The following is a 19,894-nucleotide window of genomic DNA, read 5'->3' on the forward strand; positions in this document are numbered from 1 at the left end:
CTACTTTCTGCCCAGTATTACATTAGCTACATGAACACACACAATAATACACAATAATTCAATATGTCCAGGAGAAGAGAGATTTTGATTTTTTGGAGATCTTACTGATTCTTAACAAATGGGATATTTTTAGTACTTGAGGAGTAATAGGTATGGGAAAAGAGATTTTATGAATCAGTAGAAGCAAAAATAAAGGCAGCTCATGAAGATAATGGGCTAAGGGTCAACAGCCAAGTAGAAAAAAAAGAAGAGTGGCTGTCACCTTGTTTTGTACATTCTGCACGTACACCAGCCTGAGCTGAGTGCTGAGGTCTTCATTCATTCGCGCAGGAGGAGGGAACATTATGGCCTCATTAAACATCTGCAGAAGCCAGATACTATGTGGATATTTAGCTTTTTTTGGCCTGAGTTTTGGGCTGTTTTTCTTGCAACCCTATTTAACAACTGCAGTCCTGAAAGGACAAGAAGAACACAGGGAAGAAAGCTCTTGGTTTGGAAAGTCTAGAGAAGCTAATTATTTAGATGCTCAAAGGGGTATGTGAAGAGCCAGGAGACCAGATTTGATTTGAGTTTGCCCCCTCTGGTACTGGAAGAAAAAACATCTGCTTCTTGGGGAGCCCAGAATAGTTCAGTGCTTGGTTTCTTACTGTGCTCGGCTCTCACAAGAGGACCCCTTCCCTTTAAAAATTAGAATAAATCAAAAGCATGATGGGGGAGAGTGCTATGAGAACACAATGTTGAAATGCTTCCTCTTGCTTGCTCTCTCCCCTTATTTTTCCTCCAAATTTTCATAACCTCAAGGGAATAAAAAGCAAATTACTTATCATTATTGGCTTCTCCACTGTAGGAGAAGCTTAACTCTTCCTACTGGTGTCCCAGGCCACCTAGTCACTGAAAGCAAGAATGCAGCAGTCCTGGTAGCCAGCTGATAGCAGATGTTAGAAAGTAGAGTATGTGGTCATTCACCAGAGGGCAGACAGCAGAAGCAAGAAGAACTACAATCCTGCAGCCTGTGAAACAAAAACCACATTCACAGAAAGATAGACAAGATGAAAAGGCAGAGGGCTATGTACCAGATGAAGGAACAAGATAAAACCCCAGAAAAACAACTAAATGAAGTGGAGATAGGCAACCTTCCAGAAAAAGAATTCAGAATAATGATAGTGAAGATAATCCAGGGCTCAGAAAAAGAAAGGAGGCAAAGATCGAGAAGATGCAAGAAATGTTTAACAAAGAGCTAGAAGAGGGCTTCCCTGGTGGCACAGTGGTTGAGAGTCCGCCTGCCGATGCAGAGAACACGGGTTCGTGTCCTGGTCCGGGAAGATCCCACATGCCACGGAGCGGCTAGGCCCATGAGTCATGGCCGCTGATCCTGTGCGTCCAGAGCCTGTGCTCCGCAATGGGAGAGGCCACAACAGTGAGAGGTCCGCGTACCACAAAAAAAAAAAAAAAAAAAGACATAGAAAAATTAAAGAACAAACGAACAGAGATGAACAATACAATAACTGAAATGAAAACTACACTAGAAGAAATCAATAGCAGATTAACTGAGGCAGAAGAATGGATAAGTGACCTGAACGACAGAATGGTGGAATTCACTGCTGTGGAACAGAATAAAGAAAAAAGAATGAAAAGAAATGAAGACACCCTAAGAGACCTCTGGGACAACATTAAATGCAACAACATTCACATTATATGGGTCCCAGAAGGAGAAGAGAGAGAGAAAGGACCAGAGAAAATATTTGAAGAGATTATAATTGAAAAATTCCCTAACATGGGAAAGGAAATAGCCACCCAAGTTCAGGAAGTGCAGTGAGTCCCATACAGGATAAACCCAAGGAGAAACACGCCGAGACACATAGTAATCAAACTGGCAAAAATTAAAGACAAAGAAAAATTATTGAAAGAAGCAAGGGAAAAATGACAACATACAAGGGAACTCCCATAGGTTAACAGCTGATTTCTCAGCAGAAACTCTACAAGAAGGGAGTGGCATGATATACTTAAAGTGATGAAAGGGAAGAACCGACAACCAAGATAACTCTACCCTGCAAGGATTTCATTCAGATTCGATGGAGAAATCAAAAGCTTTACAGACAAGCAAAAGCTAAGAGAATTCATCAACACCAAACCAGCTCTACAACAAATGATAAAGGAACTTCTCTAAGTGGGAAAAACAAGAGAAGAAAAGGACCTACAAAAACAAACCCAAAACAATTAAGAAATCATCATAGGAACATACATATTGATAATTACCTTAAATGTGAATGGATTAAATGCTCCAACCAAAAGACACAGGATTGCTGAGTGGATAGAAAAACAAGATCCTTATATATGCTGTCTACAAGAGACCCACTTCAGACCTAGGGACACATACAGACTGAAAGTGAGGGGATGGAAAAAGATATTCCATGAAAATGGAAATCAAAAGAAAGCTGGTGTAGCAATACTCATATCAGAAAAAATAGACCTTAAAATAAAGAATGTTACAAGAGACAAGGAAGGACACTACATATGATCAAGGGGTCAATCCAAGAAGAAGTAACAATTATAAATATATATGCACCCAACATAGGGGCACCTCAATACATAAGGCAACTGCTAACAGCTATAAAAGAGGAAATCAACAGTAACACAATAATAGTGGGGGACTTTAACACCTCACTTACACCAATGGACAGATCATCCAAAATGAAAGAAATAAAGAAACAGAAGCTTTAAATGACACAATAGACCAGATAGATTTAATAGTTATTTATAGGACATTCCATCCAAAAACAGCAGATTACACTTTCTTCTCAAGTGCTCATGGAACATTCTCCAGGATAGATCACGTCTTGGGTCACAAATCAAGCCTCAGTAAATTTAGGAAAATTGAAATCATATGAAGCATCTTTTCTGACCACAACACTATGAGATTAGAAATCAATACGGGAAAAAAACACAAAACATACAAACAAATGGAGGCTAAACAATACGTTACTAAATAACCGAGAGATCACTGAAGAAATCAAAGAGGAAATAAAAAAATACCTAGAGACAAATGACAATGAAAACACGACAATCCAAAACTGTCGTGGGATGCAGCAAAAGCAGTCCTAAGAGGGAAGTTTATAGCTATAAAAGCCTACCTCAAGAAACAAGAAAAATCTCAAACAATCTAACCTTACACCTAAAGGAACTAGAGAAAGAAGAACAAACAAAACCCAAAGTTAGCAGAAGGAATGAAATCATCTAGATCAGAGCAGAAATAAATAGAAACAAAGAAAACAATAGCAAAGATCAATAAAACTAAAAGCTAGTTCTTTGAGAAGATAAACAGAATTGGTAAACCATTAATAAGACTCATCAAGAAAAACAGGGAGAGAACTCAAATCAATAAAATTAGAAATGAAAAAGGAGAAGTTACAACAGACACCGCAGAAATACAAAGCATCCTAAGAGACTACTACAGGCAACTCTATGCCAATAAAATGGAGAACCTGGAAGAAATGGACAAATTCTTAGAAAGGTATAACCTTCCAAGACTGAACCAGGAAGAAATAGAAAATATGAACAGACCAATCACAAGTAATGAAATTGAAACTGTGATTTAAAATTTTCCAACAAACAAAAGTCCAGGACCATATGGCTTCACAGGTGAATTCTATCAAACATTTAGAGAAGAGCTAACACCCATCCTTCTCAAACTCTTCCAAAAAATTGCAGAGGAAGGAACACTCCCAAACTCATTCTATGAGGCCACCATCACCCTGATACCAAAATCAGACAAAGATACTACAAAAAAAGAAAATTACAGACCAATATCACTGATGAATATAGATGCAAAAATCCTCAACCAAATACTAGCAAACAGAATCCAACAACAGATTAAAAGGATCATACACCATGATCAAGTGGGATTTATCCCAGGGATGCAAGGATTCTTCAAAATACACAAATCAATCAATGTGATACACCATATTAACAAACTGAAGAATACAAACCATATGATCATCTCAATAGATGCAGAAACAGCTTTTGACAAAATTCAACACCCATTTATGATAAAAACTCTCCAGAAAATGGGCATAGAGGGAACCTACCTCAACATAATAAAGGCCATATATGACAAACCCACAGCAAACATCATTCTCAATGGTGAAAAATTGAAAGCATTTCTTCTAAGATCAGGAACAATACAAGGATGTCCACTCTCACCACTATTATTCAACATAGTTTTGGAAGTCCTAGCCACGGCAATCAGAGAAGAAAAATAAATAAAAGGAATACAAATTGGAAAAGAAGAAGTAAAACTGGCACTTGCACTTGCAGTTTGCAGATGACATGATACTCTACATAGAGAATCCTAAAGATGCCACCAGAAAAGTACTAGAGCTAATCAATGAATTTGGTAAAGTTGCAGGATACAAAATTAATGCACAGAAACCTCTTGCATTCCTATACACTAATGATGAAAAATCTGAAAGAGAAGTTAAGGAAACACTCCCATTTACCATTGCAACAAAAAGAATAAAATGCCTAGGAATAAACCTACCGAGGGAGACAAAAGACCTGTATGCAGAAAACTATGACACTGATGAAAGAAATGAAAGATGATACCAACAGATGGAGAGATATACCATGTTCTTGGATTGGAAGACTCAATATTGTGAAAATGACTATACTACCCAAAGCAATCTACAGATTCAATGCAATCCCTATCAAAGTACCAATGGCATTTTTTACAGAACTAGAACAAAGAATCTTAAAATTTGTATGGAGACACAAAAGACCCCAAATAGCCAAAGCAGTCTTGAGGGAAAAAAACGGAGCTGGAAGAATCAGACTCACTGACTTCAGACTATACTACAAACCTATGGTAATCAAGACAATATGGTACTGGCACAAAAGCAGAAACATAGATCAATGGAACAGGATAGAAAGCCCAGAGATAAACCCACACACCTATGGTCAACTAATCTATGACAAAGGAGGCAAGGATATACAATGGAGAAAAGACAGTCTCTTCATTAAGTGGTGCTGGGAAAACTGAACAGCTATATGTAAAAGAATGAAATTAGAACACTCCCTAACAGCATACACAAAAATAAACTCAAAATGGATTAGAGACATAAATGTAAGACCAGACACTATAAAACTCTTAGAGGAAATCATAGGAAGAACACTCTTTGACATAAATCACAGCAAGATCTCTTTTGATCCACCTCATAGAGTAATGGAAATAAAAACAAAAATAAACAAATGGGACCTAATGAAACTTCAAAGCTTTTGCCCAGCAAAGGAAACCATAAACAAGACAAAAAGACAACCCTCAGAATGGGAGAAAATATTTGCAAATGAATCAACGGACAAAGGATTAATCTCCAAAATATATAAACAGCTCATGCAGCTCAATATTAAAAAACCAAACAACCCAATCCACAAATGGACAGAAGACCTAAATAGATATTTTTCCAAAGAAGACATACAGATGGCCAAGAGGCACATGAAAAGCTACTCAACATCACTAATTATTAGAGAAATGCAAATCAAAACCACAACAAGGTATCACCTCACACCAGTTAGAATGGGCATCATCAGAAAATCTACAAACAATAAATGCTGGAGAGGGTGTGGAGGAAAGGGAACCCTCCTGCACTGTTGGTGGGAATGTCAATTGATACAACCACTATGGAGAACAGTGGAGGTTCCTTAAGAAACTAAAAATAGAATTACCATGTGATCCAGCAATCCCGCTTCTGGGCATATACCCAGAGAACACCATAATTCAAAAAGACACATGCACCCCAATGTTCATTGCAGCACTATTTACAATAGCCAGGTCATGGAAGCAAACTAAATGCCCATTGACAGACGAATGGATAAAGAAGATGTGGTACACATATACAATGGAATATTACTCAGCCATAAAAAGGAACGAAATTGGGTCATTTGTTGAGATGTGGATGGATCTAGAGACTGTCATACAGAGTGAAGTAAGTCAGAAAGAGAAAAACAAATATCATATATCAACACATGTATGTGGAACCTAGAAAAATGGTACAGATGAACCGGTTTGCAGGACAGAAGTTGTGACACAGATGTAGTGAACAAACGTATGGACACCAAGGGGGTAAAGCTGTGGGGGGTGGGGATGGTGGTGTGCTGAATTGGGAGATTGGGATTGAGATGTATACACTGACGTGTATAAAATTGATGACTAATAAGAACCTGCTTTATAAAAAAATAAATAAAATTAAATTAAAAAATTTAAAAAAAGAAAGTAGAGTAGGTGATTTTCTCCTTTCATCAAAGCTAGCAAGAACACTAAATAATGTTTTAAAATGAGAAGAGTCTGGGTATAGCATGGAACACAACATTGAAGAAAATGTAGCTAATGGAATAATCCAGTCTTCCTGCAACTCAGCCGAATGTTATCACCAAGGGACTTAACAGCACCTTTTATTTGAAGATTCTAAAATATTTGACGTAGTGTACCAAACACGTGTCACATACTTCAGACCTTTGTCATTCTGTTTGCTCTCTCTCCAAGGCATGGTTCTGCCTAAAATAGCTCTCTGGTGCTCCTGGGTTCTGTTACAAACCCCAGAGACACATTCTAGAAGTAGAAATCAAATTAGATCGCTTTTTTGTTTAAAGTTTCTTGGAGGCATTGGAGAATGGTGCTCTACGAATCCAGTGAATCAATAGGTATGCAATGAGATTGTCATCATCATCACAAATGCATAGTTAATGAGGACAGAGGCCACAGGGGGAAAAAGTTGGACACTTTGATTTAGGCTCAACCTCCTATAGTAATGGTCAATGAGAAAAAGAAAAGCATGTCTCATATGAGAAGATCCTAAGGTCTGTAACGCTTAAAATTCTCAAACCAAATGTCATGCAAAAAGGTTATTGATTCACTAGTTGGCTTTTGTATCACACAAACCTCAGTGAAATGCTCAAGGTGATGGAGCACAGTAATCCTAACCAGCTGAGTAATAACAATAAAAGGCAGGGGGTATGTTTATTATACAGCAATAATTAACATGTGTGAAGTCATTCCGAAGTTACAAATAAATGTCTGCAGAGGTCAGGCAAGCAAAATAAATATGTAAATCAGGCTGGGGGTAATATGGTGGGAACTGGTGGGATCTGCCCTGAACTGGAAAATATATCATCTGCTAATAGCATGAACTTGCAATTACAAAAAAGAAAGGGGAAAAAAAGCAAAACAAAAACACTGTGCTAGTTAAACCAGACAGGTCAGGTTTAGGTGAGAAAGCAAGTTTGCAAGCCCTGTAAATAGCACTGGCTCTTTCTTAGTCACTAGTACCTACCCTGGTCCCTGGATGAAATCTTTGAGGACAGGTTGATAATTTGTCCCATTTATGGAAACAGCTTAGTGACTCAAGAAATATTTGAGTTATATAATAGGATCTTTTACCTACAGAATTGCTTTCCCTGTGTTATGCTGTGGGTTTACCTACACAGACAAATGTCATAAGAAAAAAATCATGTGAAATTCCTCATGTTTCCCCACAATGTTCTCTTAACAAAGACCCATGAGAGAAATGCCTTTTAAATCTCACTTCAGGGACAGGAAGAATCCAGGACTTTGTTTTCATATTTATGGCCACTGAATTGTGTAGCCACGCTTCATTCTTTTTTTATTAACTTTTATTGGAGTATAGTTGCTTTACAACGTTGTGTTCGTTTCTGCTGTACAGCAAAGTGAATCAGCTATATGTGTACATACATCCCCTCTTTTTTGGGTTTCCTTCCCATTTAGGTCACCACAGAGCACTGAGTAGAGTTCCCTGTGCTATACAGTAGGTTCTCATTAGTTATCTATTTTATACATAGCACATTTCATTCTTCTCCCACTATTTTGGTCCTAGAATTCTGAATGTCATATTTGGAGGTCTTTTTTTTTTTTCATCTTTATTGGAGTATATTGCTTTACAATGTTGTGTTAGTTTCTGCTGTACAACAAAGTGAATCAGCTATATCTATACGTATATCCCCATATCCCCTCCCTCTTGAGCCTCCCTCCCACCCTCCCTATCCCACCTCTCTAGGTCGTCACAGTGCATCGAGCTGATCTCCCTGTACTATGCAGCCGCTTCCCGCTAGCCATCCATTTTACATTTGGTAGTGTATATATGTCAATGCCACTCTCTCACTTCATCCCAGCTTCCCTTTCCCCCACTGTGTCCTCAAGTTTGTTCTCTACGTCTGAGTCTTTATTCCTGCCCTGCCACTAGGTTCATCAGTACCATTTTTTTAGATTACATATATGTGCTTAGCATATGGTATTTGTTTTTCTCTTTCTGACTGACTTCACTCTGCATGACAGACTCTAGGTCCATCCACCTCATTACAAATAACTCAATTTCATTCCTTTTTATGGCTGAGTAATGTTCCATCGTATATATGAGCCACATCTTCTTTATCCATTCATCTGTGGATGGACACTTAGATTGCTTCCATGTCCTGGCTATTGTAAATAGTGCTGTACTGAACATTGTGGTACATGTCTCTTTTTGAATTATGGTTTCCTTAGGGTATATGCCCAGTAGTGGGGTTGCTTGGTCATATGGTAGTTCTATTTTTAGTTTTTTAAGGAACCTTCATACTGTTCTCCATAGTGGCTCTATCAATTTACATTCCCACCAGCAGTGCAAGAGGGTTCCCTTTTCTCCACACCCTCTCCAGCATTTATTGTTTCTAGATTTTTTGATGATGGCCATTCTGACAGGTGTGAGGTGATACCTCATTGTGGTTTTGATTTGCATTTCCCTAATGATTAGTGATGTTGGGCATATTTTCATGTGTTTGTTGGCCATCTGTATGTCTATTTTGGAGAAATGTCTATTTAGGTCTTCCACCCATTTTTGGATGGGGTTGTTTTTTTTTTGATATTGAGCTGCATGAGTTGCTTGTATATTTTGAGATTAATCCTTTGTCAGTTGCTTCATTTGCAAATATTTTCTCCCATTCTGAGGGTTGTCTTTTTGTCTTGTTTATGGTTTCCTTTGCTGTGCAAAAGTTTTTAAGTTTCATTAGGTCCCATTTTTTAAATTTTTGTTTTTATTTCCATTACTCTAGGAGGTTGGCCAAAATCTGGAGGTCTTTTTAGCTTTAGCAACATGTGATGCATTTGTATGTGATCATTTTACCTCTGGCTTTTATTATTCTCCTCATATGATTTTCCTTTCTCCTTAATTCCGTGATCTATATATCCTTTTGTGCAGACTTTTTTTTTTTTGGTGTGCTATTTCAAATCCATTGAGAATAGAGTATACATTAACTGAATTCAAATGGGAACTTGGAAAACCTACATATACCATTTCTCAGTAAATGGTTATAGGATTAGGACCATGTTCTTGTATACCCCCAAATGACATTGCTTTAGAAGAACTGAATTAAGGTGGAATATGGTGGGGTGGTGGTGAGGCAGGGATGAAATGTATTATATCAAGAAGATACTTAAAAAAAATACACATGATTTACTTCATTTATTTTTTCATGACATTTTTTACTGTGGTAAAATACACATAACAAAAGTTACCACTTTAACCATTTTAAAATATACAATTCGGCAACATTATGAACATTTACAATGTCATACAACCATCACTTCTTTCCATCTCCAGGAAATTTTCATCACCCCCGTCAGAAACTCTGTACCCATCAAACACTAACTCCCCAGTCTCCCTTCCTCTCAGCCCCTAGTAACCTCTCTTCTACTTTCAGTGTCTATGAATTTGCCTGTTCTAGTTTCCTCATGTAAGTGGAATCTTACAATATTTGTCCTTTTGTGACTGGGCTGATTTCACTTAGCATAATGTATTTGAGGTTCATTTATGTTAAAGAATGTACCAGAATTTACTTCCTTTTTAAAGGCTGGATACTATTTCATTGCATGAATATACCACATTTTGTTTATCCATTTATCTGTCCATGGACATGTGAAGTGTTTCCATCTTTTGACTACTGTGAATAATGCTACTATGAACATTGATGTTCAAGTGTCTGAGTCCCTACTTTCAGTGCTTTGGGGTATATACTCAGATCATACAGTAATTCTGTGTTTAGCTTTTTGAGGAACTGCCCAACTATCTTCCACACACTGTACCATTCCCACCAGCAAGACATGTGTTCCAATTTCTCTACCTCTTCTCCAGCGTTTTCCATTTTTAAAATAATAGCCATCCTCATAGGTATGAAGTAATGTCCCCAAGATATATTTTTAATTAGAGGAGTCTCTCTATCCAATTTGACATAGACTTTTGTTTTTCTTTGGGAGGCACTATAGGTAAGAGGGCTTGCCTAGAGGAAGTCTGTAGTCAGGCAGATCCTAGTTTGAACAGCTCTGTTTCACTTTGTTTCTTTATCTGTTAAATGGGAATAAAAATAGGCTGTACTTCATAGCTGTGTTTTGATAATCAAAGGAGACAATGCACCTCAAGGGTTTAGTGTAGGCGCAAGTAGAGAGTAATGACTCAAGAAATGGAAAGGACCAGTAGCCATACTTTACCAAATGTGACTTGCCTTCAAACTTGTGTCTGACAAATGACTCAGCTGGTCCAGTCACTGTTAATCCATAAACCTTAGTGATTAAGTGACTGTTGTCAAGTTCTATTTGCTGGTTAATGATGGATTAGGTCGTACAGATCAACCCTCCCTCTAAAAATAATGAAAAATACTGGACTTAAAATAACAACAACTTGAAGCTTGTTCAACATCGTAGAACTGAACGCACTTGGAAGCTCATGGGCCAGTTTTTGCCCAAAAGTCAGTACCTGGAGAGGTAAGCACATTAATTGAGCATCAGCCTCTCGTGTTCCCTGGGAGCATCTGCTGACACCACTCACCTCTACTTCAATTCAGCATCTGACCCATGCAAGGAAGAGGGTCTGTTAGAAGACCCTGCCCACACTAAGTGGGGACCCCAGAGGACTAAATCTTCAGGGTTAGCATGAGGAAGATCTACACTCAAGTCCCAACCTCTCCCCACTTCTCAGCTGAGTGCAAAGAGGGCTGTTTGACTATTGAGCAGAATAGTCAAAAAAAGGAAAGAGAGGGAGATGCTTGAGAAGTTGTAGCCTCAATGCAGTACTAGCTCCATTAAAGGAAGTACAGTTAGATTTACAACTGACTTCTTTACAGCAATAGTGGAGACCAAAAGCATTGGAGAAAGATTTTCAGTGTGCTGACAAAAATGACTACCAACCTAGAATTCTATACCTGGGGAAAATATTATTCAAAAATGAGGACAAAATAAAGACATGTTCACATAAATAAAAACTGAGAGTTTGTCACAAGCAAAACCTCACTAAAAAATTTTCTAAAGAATATTCTTCAGAATAAGAGATCCATCCCACCTAGCAGGACTGAGTTGCAAGAAGGATAAAGTGGTAACATATAGGTAAAAGTAATTAGATGGTGATTTAAAAACAACAAAAGCAGCAGCAGCAGCAATGATATTATCTAATGATCTATTAGGGTAAAAATAAATAAATGACAGAGAGACTCAAAATACCATACAAAAATAGCATGTAAGTCAGGAATGGGATGAATGGACTTAAAGTGTTCTGAGATCCTTGTATTATTGGGGGACGGGTAAAGATTTTGATAATTTAAAATTAAGTTTATTAACGAACTTAATAAGCTAAACACACATGTTATAATTTCTAGGAACTGAATAAAAAATAGAAACAGAGAATATAACTTTCATATTAGTAGAGGAGGGAAAAAGCAAATGATAAAAAATTATCAGTCATGAATGCTAAAATTAATAGAAGAAACTTCAGTGAGAAATAGGATAGTTGTACAGCCTCAAAATATCTCCCCAAATTTATTTACTCGGTGGTATTTATTGCTCGGTGGTATTAACATATATCAGCAAATTCTTTGACACTCTTCCCTCCAAGAGGTGGAGCTAAATTCCCTCCACTTGAGTGTGGGCTGGCTTAGTAACTTGCTTCTAGTGAATAGAGCATGGACAGGGCAAAATGGTCACTTTACAGTGGAGAAACCTGGCAGACACACCTCACCCAAGTCATCAAGGTTCACATCGCCAGTAATAAGTCACATTAATATTGTGAACCCCTGATATGATACAATGAGAAGAGTGCTTCACCTCTGTGGCATCCCCCTCCCCCTACACCCACCCCCCCATAACCCAAGTCTTACATTAAGAAAACATCAGGCAAATCCAAATTGCGGGACAAAATACACGACCAACTCTCTTCAAAAGTGTCAAGGTCATGAATGATAAGGAAAGTCTGAGAAACTGTCACAGATTGGAAGAGACTAAGGATGCTCTTGGTGCTGACTACTAAATGAAACGCCGTTTGAAATCCTGATTTGAATCCTGGAACAGAAAAAAAAAAAATAGTAGAAAAACTGGTGTGACAGACAGGTCCTAGGGTTGCCTCCACGATCCCCACCTCCTGGAGCTCATGCCCTTTTATAATTCCCTCCTGTTGAGTGTGGGTGGGACCTATGACTTGCTTCTACGCAACAGAATATGGCAAAGTGATGCAACATTACTCTGGTGATTACATTTTGTTAAACAGGACTCCATCTTGCTAGCAAACTCCGATTCTCTCTATTGCCAGCTCTGAAGAAGCATGCTTTCAGGAAATATGTGGACATGTTGGAGAATCCCATATGGCAAGGATCTGTAAGTAGCCTCTAGGAGCGGAGAGAGGCCTCTAGCAAGAATCTGAAATCCTCAGTTCTGCAGCTGCAGGAAATGTATTCTCACAACAATCTGAGAGAGCTTGAAAGCGGGTCTTTCCCCAGTTGAGGTTCTGATGAGATCACAGTTCCAGCTAACACCTGCATTGCAGTCTGATAAAACCTTGAAGCAAAGAACCCGAGTATGCCAGGCCCAAACTTCTGACCTATAGAAACTGTGTTTTTAAGACTGCTAATTTTTTTGTAATTTGTTACATAGCAATAGAAATGAATACGACTGCTAAAATCCAAAAAAAAAAAAAAAGTTACACTTTTAAAACCTCAAATTCTTTAAGTTTTCAAATTTAGGTTCCTAATCATCTTATTCTATGTTTAGCAAATTTTACCATAAAGAAGCCTTTGAAAATGTTTAGTCCTGTTCATAAATGTAATTAAATTTCTATAAACATGTTACACTGCATATTTAAGTTTAATATATTCATTTTCCGTTTAGTGCTTCAATTGTTTGACTTAAGTAAAATCTTCCCATGTGTTTAAATAACTCATAAATCTAATAAATTTAAATTATAAATAGGTTGAGCCTCATGTTCTTGTGACTATTTCAACACTGCATACAGACTAGGTAAGATTGTAACTTAAATTAACAAATTGTAGGAAAGAAAAAATAATTTCCCCTCTACCCTTCTAAGTTCTTAGCTGAGACCCCTGGAACATGATTTTGTGCCTGGGAAGAGGGCAGGTATGATGGAACATTCCAGAAGGAAAGGAAATGAAATGTGCAAAGTGAGCTTCTGTCTCTATCCTAATAGAAAGGGAGTGGGCAGGAAACCAAGAGAAGTACCATCCCGGTAAACGAGCAATGTCACCCTAAGGAGACTTTTCCTTTAAGACAGGGCAGCAGACCAGTACCGGTCTGTGGCCTGTTAGGAACCGGGCCGCACAGCAGGAGGTGAGCGGTGGGCAAGAGAGCGATGCTTCATCTGCCGCTTCACATTGCTTCCCATCACTCACTTTACTGCCTGAACCATCCCCCCCTCCACCTATGTCCATGGAAAAATTGTTTTCCATGAAACCAGTCCCTGGTGCCAAAAAGGTTGGGGGCCGCTGCTTTAAGACATCGTAGGTAATAACGACTATAAAGCCCACATTCACCCCTGTAACTTTAACCCTAGGTAGATGCTTAATAAGGTTAGTTTCTTTTCCCTCTTGGGACGATCATTTTTAAATAACCATACCATAGAATAATTATATTTTACTTTTATTCATTTATTTATTTTTTTGCGGTATGCGGGCCTCTCATTGTTGTGGCCTCTCTCGCTGCGGAGCACAGGCCCCGGACACGCAGGCTCAGCGACCATGGCTCACGGGCCCAGCCGCTCCGTGGCATGTAGGGATCCTCCCCGACCAGGGCACGAACCCATGTACCCTGCACAGGCAGGGCAACTCTCAACCACTGCGCCACCAGGGAAGCCCTTTATTTTGTTAATTAGGAACTTAAGATCAGAATTAAGTTCCCTTTCACTACTTTGAAAATAAGCGGCCCAGCTGGCGGCCTCACAACGATCCAATAAGGGTCATAAATATTTCGTAGGCTCAACTAATTGTGGCAACTTTCATTCTCTCCCAGATAACCTTCGTTTCCTTCAATGAACTTCAAGAACTTCCTGTGGGACAAAGATGATGAGAGCAAGTGGGATGGCTAAGAATTTTATCATTTGCAGAATTTGTGTTAAATGAATATTTTGATGTGTCTTTATGGTCAGCTGTACCAAATATGAGTTCATTGAGAACAGGTCGAGCCTACAGACAACTGAAGAAAATGAAAGGTGGTCCCTGCCTTGTGCAGGTTGCAATCTAGTTTGAGGATATAAAGCATAAAGTCCATAATGTTACGTGTGACCTCAAATAAATAGCTACCATTTATTGAGTAACTATGGGAGACACACACAATTTAATTCTCTAAAAACCTGGGAGAGGTTAGCATTAAACGTTTTTCTTCACCTTTTGACTTATGAGAAAACTGAGGTTTAGAGAAATTGACTCTCCCAAGGTCATCCAGCTATAAAGTGGTGGGGTCAGGTTTTGAACCCAGGCAGAGAGGTCCCAGGACAAAAGCAGCTTTAGTTAACGTTGTAGTAAGTTTTAAGGACTGAGGGATTTATATTTAACTTTACTGAGACCTTGGCCAAATTATTTCCTTTATACGGTCCTAATTTGCCTTATCTGCAAACCAGCTCCTTCATTTGGGTTGTTGTGGAGTGAACGAACATGTGCAGGCCAAGCACTGAAGCATGTTCCTAATGCATAATGACGGCTCCGTGTGGTCAACAAGTGAGTTAAAAGTAAACTGACGGGCTTCCCTGGTGGCGCAGTGGTTGAGAGTCCGCCTGCCGATGCAGGGGACACGGGTTTGTGTCCCGGTCCGGGAAGATCCCACATGCCGCGGAGCAGCTGGGCCCGTGAGCCATGGCCGCTGAGCCTGTGCGTCCGGAGCCTGTGCTCCGCAATCGGAGAGGCCACAAGGGTGAGAGGCCCGCGTACTGCAAAAAAAAAAGTAAACTGACATCACCCATAACTCTCAGAGGGACTCAGGTCCCTCGAATCCCAGAATCTGCGCTGACTACAGCCATCACACTTTTATGCAAAGCATCCAACCCCTGAAATCCAAAGGGAATTCAAAAATTGCCTCAACAAGCCCACTGCTGCTAAATACATTCACCTGCCCAGTCTCTTTTCCTAATTCGATCCAACTTCCCAGGGATTTCTTAGTTTTTGGCACGTGAGAGGTGTAACTCAGCACCCGATGGGCGCACGGGGCTTGAAATTAGAGAAAGGAGAAGGGAAGCCTTTCAAGGGGAGGACGTTTCCTCGGGTAAGGCGGTCATATGCCCAGTCTCCCTATAGGGGACGTCGGTGACAGTCAAGACGGTGTGCATTCCCTCTCCTCCCCAATCCCCGCCACTTCGGTCATCGCGATGAGCAAGGCCGTCAACAGGGGCGGGAGGTGGTTAAAAATGTCACACAAGCGGGTTTCTTAGCATGCGTCTGGTCTGTCCCCAACTCGTCGGTCCTCCCCCTCCCCCGTCCCCTGGGCCCCGGCCGCGGGGGGTGGGGCAGGCGGCGGGGCGGGGGAGCGGGGCCGGGGCGGAGCCCCCAGGGCGCGGGGCGGGCCGATCGCGGCTGCAGGTGTCCGCAGGCCTTAAGGGCGCGGCGTGCGCGCCCGGCCGAGCACCCGCCGCAGCCCAGCAAGCCACGCGTTCCTGCCGCCCCGCCCCCTTTCCCCACTCCCCCGCAAGCCCCGGCTGCTCCCGCCCCCCAGCCCGTGCCGCAGGGAGGAGTTGCGGGCTCCCGCCGCGCCGGCCCGAGCGCGCCGCCGGCGCCATGCCCCGCATAGATGCCGACCTCAAGCTGGATTTCAAGGATGTCCTGCTCCGACCCAAGCGAAGCAGCCTCAAGAGCCGAGCCGAGGTGGGATCTTTTGCCCGGGTGGCGCGGGGGAGGTGGGTGCAAGGCGCTGGGATGTGCCAGCCTTGCTAGCTTTTCTGTGGGACGCTGACCCCCTTTGCCCTCCTCACCACTGTAGAAGGGGGAAGGGCAGCTGGTTCCCTGCCGTGACTGGAGGTGTCTTTAAGGGGTCCGACAACGGCCTAAAATTCTAAATCCGTCCGGTCGGGTGGACGAGGGGAGGCACGCAATAGAACTAGACCCCAGAGGAGCGAAGACCAAGGGGCCAAGTGACTTAGAGAGGATGGCGGGGGGGGGGGGGGGCGGTGGTACAGAGAGCAGAGACGAAGTATAAAGGGAGAGGAGATTTCGGGGCAGTGTCTCTCAGTGCGGGGAACTCTGGCTGCTTTAGTAACAGGTCCAGCAATGGAATTTTTTTAAAACGTCTGCAAAACGGGGAAACGCCGGGGCAAAAGTTCAGGGTTTACTTTCTGCGTTTCAGTGGATTTCTGGGAGTGGGGCTGCAGACCTGTGCCTGATGGTACCCACTTACCGGACCGCTTCAGTCCAGCCCAGCGTTTGGGAAGCTGGGAGCACTGAGGTGCGGGAGTAGGGGTGGAGGCGTTATTGCTGGTCCTGCCTTAATGAGAGCGAAACTTGAGGAACAGGTGGAGACCAGACTGGACATAGCCAGGGAGGGGGGCAGGAGGAAGGTCAAGCTGTGAAGGATAAACTAGTTGCACACAAAGGCAAGAGTCCCCCGGAGTCGTGTATCCCGGTGACCGTGGCTTTGCGTGGCGGGCCGAGAGCTGGAGCCGAAGGGGAGGAGACTGCTGGGTCTGGAAGCGGGGGCTGGAGAAGTAAACAGCAGGAGACCGAGCCAGCCTACTGCTCCATCCGTCCCGCTCCCCGGACCATAAATAAATCCCCTTGCGAGGCCCCGGGCTGCCTGCCGGTGCCCCCGCCTGACTCCTAACTGCAGTGCCTGGTGCCGCCAGCTGAGGGCTTGTTTGAATTAAGGAAGCCTGCTGCTGCTTTAGCCAATGACCAGGCCCTCCCAACTCACCTTCTCGAGCGGGAGGGTCAGCAGCTGGAGCCGGGACTGGAAGAGGCGAGGAATGATTAACCCTTATCCCCCTGGATTGCTCAACTCAGTTCTTGTCCCCTATTGTGTCCTCCCGGGTGCTAAAGAGCGGGGGCAGACACTTAGAAGAACAATAAACAGCTGCGATCGCAGGCCTTGGTCTCCTGAAGTCTAAGCAGTAGCTGGTACCTGAGTCCAGGCCAAGATGAGATGTGGGGATTCTGGGCAGACTAGTAATTTGTTGGCCTCAATCGTCTGAATATTCACAATTCACTTAGTAGAGAGAAACTTACTTTAAGAAAAGTTATATGTTCAAAACAAGGATATATTATGTGTATTTTCTGAAGCAGGAAACCTCTTGTGAAGGTGAAACTCAGGATTATGTAATAAAACGAATTACTGTTTCCCAGGGAATCGTGTGACGTTGTCGTGCATCATTTGGTTTCATGATTTGGGCTGATTGAAAGTGTTAATGTCCCAGCTTCCCATGACACCTTGCAGTCTACGTGTACACATAGCAGTGAGGTCTCTGTGTCCTTGAGAAGTGTTTTCATATTTCCACGTTTGCCAGGTCCCTGCCTGGAAACCTGAGTTCACTGGCGTTGCCTTTCCATTTGGTTCCCGTCATGGTTTAGCTGCCTGCTGGCCACCCGGTATCACCTGGCTGCCTGCTTCAGTGATGTCCAGGGATCTAGGTGGACCTCTAATCCCCTCTCAAGGTTTTCTCAGTTTGCTTGTGGATGCCTGAAATTTCTTGTAAGCAGATGAAAACTTTGCATTGTACGACCAGATAGAATCCTAAATGTATGCCTCCAGGCAGAAGGATACCTGAGTGTAAATTTGAAACTAAATGGTAAATGACCGGACTTTGAGCCTAACCAGAGAGCAGATCTGAGTGGTACCAGGAGAGAAAACACTGGAGCCAGGAGAGTAAAGCATACCCTGTGGAAGCAGAGTCTGGCTGGGAAGGGAGAGTTATGACAACTGACAAGATTTATCACTGCAGCAGTTTTGCTAAGAGCTGGGCCTGCTGCTGTGAGCAGGAAATGGAGAGAAAGGCAGAGTGCCCTTCACTCGGAGGTTTAGTGCTTCTGCAAGGGGATTTCCACAAGTGTCACATAAAATGAATTTGAGGTCAACTCCCAGAGGCAAAGGCTGCAGGTGGAGATGGCCCAGGTTGCCTTCCTGTGGTTGTAACAGATCGGCAGTCATCCTCACTGCCCATCCATTGCCCATGCTCATGTCTTCACAAGGCTTTGGGCCACAAGAATAAAGGGCCACAGGGCTGTGTGGGAGCATTTGGGTAATCTTTTCAGAGGAAGTGACATGGTTGTCCATTGGGCAAGAACTTTGTCTTTCTTTGACACACTGGGGAGGTGACATCGTCCCTTGACTCCCTGAGCATTTTCTTCCTTGGGACCCATTTCTTATTCCAGTGTCCCACCCTAGTCCTTAAGCTAGGAAGATTTTTTTTAAAAAACCGCAAACTTAACACAACCATAACTTTGGAAGTCAGACAGTGGAGGAATTTGCACTGGAAAATTGGCCACTTACTTGTCCTGGGACAGAAAAGACATGACCTGACGAGCTATCAGTCTCCTTAAGACTCCTTAGTCGTTTTTTCACCAGTAGTCCAGTGACAAGTGGACCGGTTCTGGTGAGTTCTGGTCCAGCTTCAGTGGACAGCAGGCTGGCCCGAGGGGAATGAGAGCATGGCAGAGTAGAGAGACTATCGGCTGGGAGAAAGAAGGTCCGGGTTCTTCCAAGCTCTGAGCTAGTTATTTTATTACCGGGGCTCTGTATTAGATTCCTGGGGCTGCCGTAACAAAGGACTGCAGACTGAGTGACTTACACAACAGAAATGTACTGTCTCGCAGTTCCTTCTGAGGGCTGTGAGGGAGAAGAATCTTCCAAGCCTCTCTCCTGCCTTCGGGGTGTTTACACATAACCTTGGTGTTCCTTGGCTTGTAGACGCATCATTCTGATGTCTGTCTTCCTCTTGAATCAGCATTCTCCCTTTCTGTGTGTCTCTGTCCAAATTTCCCCTTTTTGTAAGCACACCAGTTCATACTGGAATGGGGCCCACCCTAACGACCTCGTCTTACCTTGATTATCCACAAAGACCCTATCTCCAAGTAAGGTCACGTGCCCAGGTACTGATGGTTGGTATTTCAGTACCTTTCTGGGGAGACGGTTCAAACCGTACCAGCTTCTGTAAATTTTGCCCTGTGGCGTTGGAGGGTGTGATGAGGCTTGCTCTTAATGCATCAGAATCGCCTGGGGAGACACTCCAAAATGCACGTGGTCTCCAACACAAAGGTTCTGCTTTATTAAGTTTGGGGTGGCCTGAGCATGTGTATTTGGGGAGTCACCCCACCGTGACTCTGGTGTGCACACAGACTGGCCACCGGAGCCTTTGCATTTGTGGAACCCCGTGGCTCTCTGGTACTGTGTGTGGCTGCGTGCGCATCTCTGAATCCTGACACCTGACGGTGAAACTTCCAGGGGACCGAGCGCGTTCAGAGGGCCGGGCTGGGGCCTACCACGCATTGCCCTGAAAGGCTGGGGGCCAAAACAATCTCATCCTTACCGCTCAGCCAGACATTAATTTATTTCACCCTTTTTGAGCCACTGGGACCACAGAGATGAAAGGCATTGCCCCTACGCTTCGAC

The 19,894-nt window shown here is 42.5% G+C and overlaps 1 protein-coding gene across 3 annotated transcripts in view; it reads left to right on the forward strand.

Moving 5' to 3' along the window:
- Positions 1–19,894, forward strand: part of GMPR (guanosine monophosphate reductase) — an 83,420-nt gene that overhangs the window by 27,774 nt on the left and 35,752 nt on the right. The window contains exon 1 of one of the 3 annotated variants that reach the window (XM_067752058.1): positions 15,926–16,161. The exons of the other annotated variants lie outside the window; for them this stretch is intronic. Within the exon in view, the coding sequence (XP_067608159.1) occupies positions 16,075–16,161 (87 nt within the window). The 5' untranslated portion in view covers positions 15,926–16,074. Of the gene's footprint in view, positions 1–15,925; positions 16,162–19,894 lie in introns of those variants that run through there. 3 annotated transcript variants of the gene reach the window in all.

The sequence above is a fragment of the Pseudorca crassidens genome, chromosome 10 (genome assembly GCF_039906515.1).
Source record: "Pseudorca crassidens isolate mPseCra1 chromosome 10, mPseCra1.hap1, whole genome shotgun sequence".
NCBI lineage: Eukaryota > Metazoa > Chordata > Mammalia > Artiodactyla > Delphinidae > Pseudorca > Pseudorca crassidens.